Source organism: Ceratina calcarata, unplaced genomic scaffold, assembly GCF_001652005.2.
Source record: "Ceratina calcarata isolate Rehan_Ccalc_2016 unplaced genomic scaffold, ASM165200v1 scaffold171, whole genome shotgun sequence".
NCBI classification, from domain to species: Eukaryota; Metazoa; Arthropoda; class Insecta; order Hymenoptera; family Apidae; genus Ceratina; species Ceratina calcarata.
Window position 1 is genome coordinate 481,563 of NW_017138459.1, and position 10,143 is coordinate 491,705.

General features: G+C 43.6%; 1 protein-coding gene and 2 long non-coding RNA genes across 4 annotated transcripts in view; 1 reads left to right on the plus strand and 2 right to left on the minus strand.

Annotated features, from left to right (window-relative positions):
* Positions 1-881: 881 nt before the first annotated feature.
* Positions 882-4,314, minus strand: LOC113463838 (uncharacterized). Its single transcript, XR_003388668.1, has 3 exons — positions 3,516-4,314; positions 2,152-2,343; positions 882-1,729 (listed from the first exon to the last, which is right to left on the minus strand). It is a non-coding gene; the product is annotated as an uncharacterized LOC113463838 (long non-coding RNA).
* Positions 4,315-4,581: 267 nt separating this feature from the next.
* Positions 4,582-5,456, plus strand: LOC113463837 (uncharacterized). The gene is made up of 2 exons (XR_003388667.1): positions 4,582-4,717; positions 5,169-5,456. It is a non-coding gene; the product is annotated as an uncharacterized LOC113463837 (long non-coding RNA).
* The window catches only part of LOC108632747 (laccase-1), a 10,742-nt gene continuing 5,440 nt past the window's right edge, over positions 4,842-10,143 (minus strand). The window contains exons 5-11 of one of the 2 annotated variants that reach the window (XM_026810720.1): positions 9,628-9,899; positions 9,399-9,522; positions 8,960-9,177; positions 8,658-8,850; positions 7,952-8,170; positions 7,650-7,868; positions 4,842-6,928 (exon numbers count right to left, since the gene is read on the minus strand). In XM_026810720.1, the coding sequence (XP_026666521.1) occupies positions 6,537-6,928; positions 7,650-7,868; positions 7,952-8,170; positions 8,658-8,850; positions 8,960-9,177; positions 9,399-9,522; positions 9,628-9,899 (1,637 nt within the window). In that variant the 3' untranslated portion in view covers positions 4,842-6,536. Of the gene's footprint in view, positions 6,929-7,649; positions 7,869-7,951; positions 8,171-8,657; positions 8,851-8,959; positions 9,178-9,398; positions 9,900-10,143 lie in introns of both variants that reach the window. The other variant, XM_026810719.1, reaches the window with a different exon arrangement.

Below are 10,143 nucleotides of genomic sequence, written 5' to 3' on the forward strand. Positions count from 1 at the left end.
TCAATGCTTTCATCTGTATACGACCGAACGTTTCCGAATTCATGGGCGACGTACAATCGACTTCGATGTTATAATTTTGCACGTTCTAATTGATCGTCGGTGATATTTCCTCGGTTGATTTTCATTTTATTTATTTCATGGATTACAAAACCCTTTTACATTCATGGGAATGTTCAGCGAACAGGTGAAGGAAAGTAGTAAATTATGCAGAAAGTTATGAGACTGATTTTGTGGGGCGAGTTCAAAGAAAGAACTCGAGACCTTTCTTACTCCCCCTCTTACGACGGCATATTTTCGCTTCTCGCGTCACGATGCGCCACGCGCTACGTGCCACGGCTCAAGGGACGAGCACCTGTTCGAAGGTTGCCTGTACAAATGTTGGTCCAGTATCCAACGAGTCTGATGTTCCATTCGTATTCGTCGCGATTTCGCTACGCGCAACGATGAACGCAGAATATGTAACGTTGGGAAAGCCTGCATTATGATCAAAACATCATACGACAGTTACTATACAACGTTCATCACATACTGCGTACTAATATCAGATTAGTGGTATTCAAGATCAAATTGGAGTACTTAATCCTCGCGTCGAGTCGTCGAAAACGAGAACACGTTCCAGGCTGTTATGCGCGACATCAGCGAACGAATCTATTCTGCGATTGGTGGTAATTTAAACTGTCTCTGCCGCTGCACGCGCGCCCTTCACTATCACGTATCCGAGCATTCGACGATTGAAAAATGTCGGAACGACATCCGTGCGTGCGTACCTACTGCATCGAGACGCGTGTTCGAAACGGGAACGATTGTGAAAGCGATCACGTTCACGATCTATGTCTACGCTACGGTCTGCATTGACGGCATACGCTCTACATGGCCTGTAGTCTACAGCAAAACGATCTAGGTACGTTTTCTCATTTCTCGCCTCGCCGCTCGTCGCAAACGGTATTCGCGCTAACCACTAACAATAAATACCTGTATCAATGGAATGTGTCGCGATTCGGGATGCACGTACCGCGATGATGGTGCATGCGTAGTATGCTATTCAACTCGACCTTGTTCCTCGAGGCTGTGAAGATCCATAACTTCGACTTTCTCGAAAAGCATTATTCTGTGGGAAATGATTTAGCACGACGCGCTTTCATCGGTATATTTATTTATTTATGTATTTATTTACTTATTTATTCGGATTTACCCGTCCTAGACAGTCCCTAGGATTAGGAAGACTCCTAGACAGTGTCTGTATAGCCTTTTCCGCTCAATGCTTTCATCTGTATACGACCGAACGTTTCCGAATTCATGGGCGACGTACAATCGACTTCGATGTTATAATTTTGCACGTTCTAATTGATCGTCGGTGATATTTCCTCGGTTGATTTTCATTTTATTTATTTCATGGATTACAAAACCCTTTTACATTCATGGGAATGTTCAGCGAACAGGTGAAGGAAAGTAGTAAATTATGCAGAAAGTTATGAGACTGATTTTGTGGGGCGAGTTCAAAGAAAGAACTCGAGACCTTTCTTACTCCCCCTCTTACGACGGCATATTTTCGCTTCTCGCGTCACGATGCGCCACGCGCTACGTGCCACGGCTCAAGGGACGAGCACCTGTTCGAAGGTTGCCTGTACAAATGTTGGTCCAGTATCCAACGAGTCTGATGTTCCATTCGTATTCGTCGCGATTTCGCTACGCGCAACGATGAACGCAGAATATGTAACGTTGGGAAAGCCTGCATTATGATCAAAACATCATACGACAGTTACTATACAACGTTCATCACATACTGCGTACTAATATCAGATTAGTGGTATTCAAGATCAAATTGGAGTACTTAATCCTCGCGTCGAGTCGTCGAAAACGAGAACACGTTCCAGGCTGTTATGCGCGACATCAGCGAACGAATCTATTCTGCGATTGGTGGTAATTTAAACTGTCTCTGCCGCTGCACGCGCGCCCTTCTTGCGCACCAAACTACCGTATCGATACTCGCGATCGATACCGATCCCTACGAATACTCGCGTAACCGTAATCGAACGTAAATATTCGCGCATCCGTACGTATGTAAGTATCGCGATCGTTCGGTAAGACGTAAGATGGTAGGATGGTTGGTAGGCGATGCAACATTCCAAGGAGAAGAGAGTGGCCACTCACCTCTGGCTGCGATCTCAGCTTCTGCGTGGACGAACGACCTCGCGGCAGCCGCACCATCTTCCATTCTCGAGTCTCATCCTCATCCTTGTTCTCCCGTTCCTCGTTCTTCCCTGCTTCGACTTCGACTGCCTTCCGTCGCGTCGCCGTCGTTCTGCCGTGTATGCGTGCACTCGAGTAATCGGAAACTCCTCCCTGAAGGAGAACATCCTCCTCTTACACGTATGTACGTGCATACTTAGGTACCATTGTGCGTACATACTCGTACACACATCGCGTGATACTGTGCGTTCGAAATCGGTAATCTCTCTGTTTTCGAGTAGAAAATAATGCGAACCGGAACCAATTTCGAAGAGTCGAAACTCGACCAAATCCGACGTTGAACGACGCCTTACCATCACGTACGAAATTCGTTTTCGCTACGATACCCCTTTCGATTTCATTCTCACCATTTTTAAATAAGAAATAAATTCTCGGTATACGTAACGCAGTTCGTCTTACGTCCAACGTCTAATAGCCTAATCCGTAGTATAACAACGCTTTCGACAATATAAAAAAAAAAAAAAATCGTTCCTCTTGCATAAAACGTATCAGGTCTGCGATCGTAATGCTGTTCTGACGACGATATCATTGGTGCGAAATGTCGTGGAAAAACGTGCTTAAAAACTGATTTAATTCCATGTACGTAAAATTGAGTAAGCAAATAAAAAATATCATTTGGATTTAATATGAGAAGGTGCAATTAAAAAACTTCCAATTTTAAGATTTTCTGGATCTTTATTTGAAGAAACCAATATTTCTCCAATTCCAACAAAAGTTGATTAAGACTGCCCTTGTATACGTACCTAGTATGTGTGCAGGTATTAAAAAGTGTTGAAAACGAACTATATATATGCATTACGACTCATTCGTGAGATACGCTTTATCAAATACGTATTACACGCGATCGGGCTATTCCCATTTGTAGCATAGTTCTGATACGCATTCTTTTCTCGTTAATCACTGTCCTCGAGATGGAGTCTATACTACAACGTTCCAAAAATAATTAATATTTAACGCGATTCTTTTATGGTCAATTCGCCCACAACGCTTGCTTTCGATTTTCAATTAGGTATTTTTAGATTCTGAACTTTAGCTACTTCGAAAATATGCACTGGACTCACCGTGTAAATCGAGTCGTAGCAGATGAAACGATAACAGACGCGATGACCGTAATTTATCAACGATATTTCATTAAAACATAGCACGACACTTCTCTGTTTATTCTCTTCGGCGAGGAAACGTGACTCGCGGAAACATATTTTAACACGCGCATATTTATCGTACCTATACACGAAAACGGATTCGTGCGACTCTTTTCAACATACCTTCGATCGTCGTCGATCTCGTCAGCTGTAGTCAACGTTGTATCGTCAAGAAAGAAACACCAGATGCGAATCCCATCCCAAAGAATTTGAGCTGATCGAGAAACGAAACACTTGTTCGACTTATTTTCGGTTGAGCCGTCGAAAAATAGCGGGTAACACGTATCGAGAATAAACAAAACGCACCACGTAAATCGCGATCGCTTTCGCGGATAATTCGTTTCCCACTTATCGATCACGGATCATGGCACGACACAGCACTGAGATCGATGACGGCAATTTCACTCGCAGGGCGAAGATCCCAAATCGAGACCGGAGCCTGGAATCCCATCTATCCTTTGCGTCATCGATTGCACAAAAAAAACTCCCCTTCCTCGATCGCATTTATGCCGAAATCGCAGGACGATCACCAATTTCCTGTCGCGTCGGAGAAACCAGTTCGTCGGCCATAATACACGGAAAAGGAATTGAAAAAAGATCCCACACGTCACAACTCACAACTGCACAACCGCGACGCGTGCCAGACGTATTCCTGTCTAAGCATCTTTCGATCTATCCAACGGAATATAATTCGATTCCGATGATTTCACTAGTTGCATTTGCACTTCACTCGACACACGCCGCAGCCACCGCGCCGCGTCGATTCATAAGAAGCAGCGGAGCGAAATAGCTGCTGACCAAACGTATACTGTACAGTATACGCTGTACACGTAAGTATACGTATACTGAGCTCCGAAGAGGACGACGGCGAAGAGACCGAGTTCCCGCACGGTTGTACCGTAAAAATCATCGAATATAAAATGAATCGGGACGTCTACGCGTAAGTACGGTACTTGTACGCGCGGATATCATAGATCGTGCAGGAATGACCGCAATGAACGTTCGGACGTCGTGAAAGCGACGCAGCAACACACAGCGGCCACGGTACTATGCGGACATAGACGGACGAGAACGGGCAACAGGTTCGGGCGGTTCGGGTTCGGGTCGCGTCGGGCCGCCTCGAGGAACGTGAACGCGATGGCCAGGTGAAGCGAAGGGCGAAGGAGAGGCAGGTAGGTTCGTACACCGGCCGGCCAGGTGAGCCAAATGCCAGTGCCGCCATTGCTCCTGACGCAGCATCAACCGTTCACCACTTATTCCCATAGCGATGGCGCCGACCACAGCGTCAGTCACGAAAATCAAACTCATTTTCGTCGATCAACGATGTACGTATGTGTGCTTAGCCAATTCTTGAGATCGTCGTTTCTCGGGTTTGTGACTCAAGCGTTTTAGCGATACCTTTCAAATCCCTCCTATTGAAAAAGGAGAGGGATCAACTAGATCGAAGGATTGATTTTTTGTATTTATTTTCTGGTGTCTGTCGTCGCAATTACAGCTTTGATTATGCGTTATTTTTATTTTATTTCTAAGTGAAACGTGCGCGATGTGACGAATATGAAAATGTCCGGCTATAATATACGTGTGTTTGTGGTGGAAAAGTCTCGGCCGTGGTCTCCGACTTTCCACTCACTGTGTAGTTTTGTTACGAATTGCGAATGAAGCATACAAATTTATAATTGGTCTACCTAAGTACATAGATTCATGTATGACATAAAGGCTATGGCCTACGATTTCCTTCCTCGATCAACGTTTCTTTAGCGATTTCTCATTTTTCAGGTAACGGACCCACGGATCTTTCAATCGACCCAAGTATTTCAAGGACGAAACAATCAGGCTAGGATGCTCGTTGGACTTTCGCATTTGGACGACACGGTGATTTCATTGTAACTTTACATTTTTATGCATATATAAAAATAGTTTTTAAACGAGTCAGGTACGACATTTACGAGCCTCTTTAACTGTGGAAGAAAACAGACTTGGCTCGCACTTCTACAAAGATATTTCCATACTCTTGTATCGAATAATATGTACGATTACGTTAAATAAAGTTCATCCATCAATAAATTGTTAGTTACCCTGTACGCGCATCAGAAATAAACGAATAGTATTATTATACATCGCAGTATGTACAAACGTTTCTTGAAAATATACATATGTCGAACTATTAGAAGGAAATAAAAAATAATTCGATAAACGAAAACGGTGGTGGCCACGACTGCAATCATTCGCCAACCTTCGTTCTCTTCTTTTTTAAAAGACTCCGATAAAAATCGATTCGTTTAACGATTTGCACACATTCAGATCACACAGTGATTCCATTCGAGAATAAACAATTCGACGTTTAAACTCAACGTTTCCTCTTATTGCACTTCAGTAAGTATATACACTTGTTATGTAACTACGTACATACATCTGTAGATACGTACGTGGGAACGAAGCACGAAAGGGAATCGTTCGTTTTCTTGTTCCCGATATTCCTCGCGTATCGTGACTTATTTACATTACAGATAACGCACGAACTAAGGTGGATCAGCACTATCCATATCAGGACCAACCGTACCGGCTACGTATTTTACTGAGACGTCAGAAGCCAGCAAAATCTGTGCCGTAGTAATAAAATAATAATATAGAATAAAGATTATAAAATAGTAATGATGGTATGGAATAAAGATTACGGCAATGATTGGCAAGATGACTAACGGAACTGGTACAGATCGATCCTGCTGCGAATAGCGCAAATCCTGCATTAAAGCACGCGGATGTCAATTACCATACAGTCGTAACATCCGTGCGCGCGTACCGAGGTAGATTATTATTATCAAGTTTTCGTTGCCTCGAATCTTGATGAATTACGGATCCCACTAAACAAATTCGATATTTCCCGTAGAAAAACTGATATTTACATAAGATAAAGCAATCCTACATATGTGTACTTATTTTCATTCGGTAGAGTCACGGTCGCGCATCATTGCCATATGTATACTATACGTATACATAGTACATAGTGTGAATTTCATTGCGATAGTATGTACAATACACATAAATAGATGAATGTCCGCGTATCTTAATCGTATTAATCATACAGTAGGCATACGCGTAGGTAATACATAGTTCACGTACAAAACGAGCGTAAGAAAATAAATTTCACACGAATTCGTTAACCACGCACAACAAACAGCAAAACGAAAGCAGAAAGTATGGGACGCTGTTCCATGTGCTGCTGCTACTGTTCCACCCTGAGATTTTGAACGTCTTCAAAATTTCCGGTAACAATCTTACGAATTGCTCCACACTGTTTTCGCTGATTTCGTCCTTTGTATCGTTCGTGCTTTTCTCCATTCCTTTTTCTTGGATCGTCGATATCCAGCTGACGTTCTTGCTTTGCTCGATATGCGACGACTCCTCGGGTTGCCAATTACCGCACGTAGGAAAATTTTGCGGCACTGGTAACATGTCTTCGTTTTCGCCGACTTTAAAAATCAACGACATGCCGACCTCCGCGTGGAATTCGATGTGACAATGGAACAGCCAGTAACCTGTGGGCAAACGCATGTTTTACTCGGAGCACGTGGATCGAACCAGAACGACGACGACTTGGAATGTATCAAATACGCGCATGGCGAGATGGTTCCTGGATCCCGTCGATCCTATGGGGCGCAGTGGGCTGGATCCGTCAAGTCATGCGCGAATAATATGCAGGGATCTCATAATTTTTCCCTCGGCTGGAAAGTGGGGACGACGCGACCATGGTGGGGACTGGTACTTGATGGGGATATGCTAGGCATGGTCTGCGATGGCGCATGAGGAGAATAGTAATGGGGATCGAAATACGGGCGAAAAAGAGGGGAAACGAGCCGCGCGGGGTAAATTCTGAGATCTCTTCCTGTGGGGCGCAGTGGGCTAGATCCATCAAGTCATGCGCGAACAATATGTTGCGACTACTGTTCGATCGTGCTCAAATTCAACATTACAACGCTTGAGGAGAGAAGAACGATCTCCAAAATAATTTTGTTGCGTAACATATTGAATCATAATATTGACTCTCCACTTTTATTGGATTTTAACCCGTCAAATAAATAAATATATGTACAGATGGCTTATTGGATTCTGGACTCCCTTCGCATGCATACATATACATTCACGTGGGCTCAAATAGAGACGATGCATGGAATGCATTAAAGATAGACTGTCACATTTTCTATGTATGCGTGCAAAGTGGATTCAGAATCCAATGAGTATTCCGTATGTTTTCGGTACCTGGATTATTGGCGTGAAACCGTAGAATAGTGTAACCGCCGTCAGGCACCGTTACCGTGTCTTTTAACGGAGCGCGGTCAAGGTTCCTCCGTATCGCCCCCGTTTCGTCCAACTCCTTTACCCTCGATACGGTAATATTTTTACCGACTCTCTCCATTGCAATCACGCGAAACTGATAACCGTGCAGATGGAACGGATGATTCGCGTCGTATGCGAAACCTGTTGGAGCAGAGCAAAGGAACGGAGAGAATGACCCAGTGAAATTATCGCGTAAACATCGACGAACAGTCATGGGGACTCACCTTCGTCTACCAGAACGATTTCCACCACGCTGTCGAGTTTTACTCGGAGCACGTGAGTGCAGGTACAGTAATCTCGTTCGCAGTCTTGTGTTCGCACGCTGCTCGCGTTGCAAAATCGATCCGAATCGACGAAATCCCTCTGAGGCAACAAGGCCACGGGTGGCAGTTTCATTGAAATGTGATTCAACTGAGGAGTGAGCACTCGTTTCGATTCGTTCACTGCGTCACAACGAGAACACGGGTAAAGTAATTTTTCAATATTCTACATTCTATACCAGAGATTCCCAATATTTCCGACATCGTTACTTACATTTTTCTCTATAATATACGCTGTATAAGATTTGCCGTTTTATATTGCACTTTTGGCATAAAAAATTTACATATTTTAAAAAGATATTGATTTTTAAAATATATTAAATAACTTTGCATGTGCATTGTTTTCCTCATACATTATATTTTTATATATTTGAACATTTCCCTTATGTATTTACTTCATATGATCTTTTCATTCTAAATGATACAGCTTTTAATCGTCAATTTTATTAATAAATTTTTTTGTGATCAATGGGATCTGAATCATGCTGATCAATCGCCAGTGCATATTCGGCTATTGACCCATTGATCATTGACCCCGTTGGGAATCCCTGTTTTATAGATTTTGGTTTGATATGGGAATTAGGTCGGCGAAAACGTCGACAGTACCTACCTTGATAGAATCCATAAAGATTCTTACGATGGAAATGGGGATTATCCTTCTTATAAAAGTCGTAAGACACGTAAAACTGATAATCCGGTTGCGATTGCCTATTCGACTCGTCGTTTTCGTCCATAGATTTTAACAACGGTATGCTGATGCTCGCGTTCGTCTCTGTACCCTCGTTCAAAGCGTTCACTCGCCGCTGCAAATTCGCGCACATCTTTTACTTCCATTTGAAACGTAAGTACTCAAGCTTAGTCGATGCACCAACAATCCGCGAACTAACGGCTTAGCAAACTTAAGACGCGTACCCTGTTAGAATTATTCGACTCCGGTTCGTACGTGACCGTACCGTTCGGGTCTCGTTCAACGGCACCTTCGTATCGCAGCACAGCTACTTGGTAGGCCTTCGTGAATCTCTCGTCGCAGTCCATCAGCCCGCGAAATCGCATCCAATAATTATCTACCGTCCCATTCGTCTCGATCACAAAATCGAATCTTTCGCCAGCGTAGGACACCAAAGAATCGGCTAAAAGTCACGTCGATTAGTTTTCGTCGTCGACGTGTGTCGTAACGTAACGCAAAGGCATGTATACGTACAACAGATAAGAGATTCATTTTTATATACATATACAAATAAGAGGTACAGCGTTCATAAATGCATATATGCACGAACACCCATTTCGTAACTGATTTACTATCCTCTGTTGGATACTTTTAATGAGAGACAGGTTTCGAACACTTACGTACCTTCGACGGGTTCGATGTCGCGTCCGTCCGAGCTGATCACTAGCATGGTATGATTATCGATCGACAATTCGATCGGGCAATTAAGGAACTCCGCGTTGATCAGCCTGAATCTGTATCTCGCGTTCTGTTCAAGGGAATGCATTTCAACTATTATTTTATCGTACGAATCGGATGGATTTCCGCGTCGCAACGAATAACTGCGTGGTAGGTGTAACGCGCGACGGCTTACCGGTTTAACTGTGAACGTAGCGATGGGCATGATCGCGGACACGTTGCTCTCATCGCTGTGATAACGACCCAGACCGTTGATCAGTATGCTCGGTGGTTTGTTGTCTCCGCCGGCGTGGTGATGATTTAAAAATTTGTCTATTCCAAGCCGATGAGTCCAATCCGTGATCAGGACGTTATGCTCGTCGAAGTCGTACAAGCCATCGTGCCAATTCGATCTCGGAGGCGAACGTACGATCAGCGCGCCGTAGACACCGTCGCCTCGTTGGAACCCTGTGTACGCGCATCGTCGTAAACGGTAGAACGCAGTGGATATATTCGGCAAGAAAGTAATTTCGATTTTTATCACGCTTGCATTTGTGAAAATTGAAATTATTTTCTTGCCACGCCAGTGGTACAAATGATTCGAGGGATTCTGGACCAACTTCGCACGCATACATACACAATGCATACGTTTAAGGATGTATTGGCTATACAGTCAATCCCATAAGTTTATTTAAAGTATTATACCTTAGAA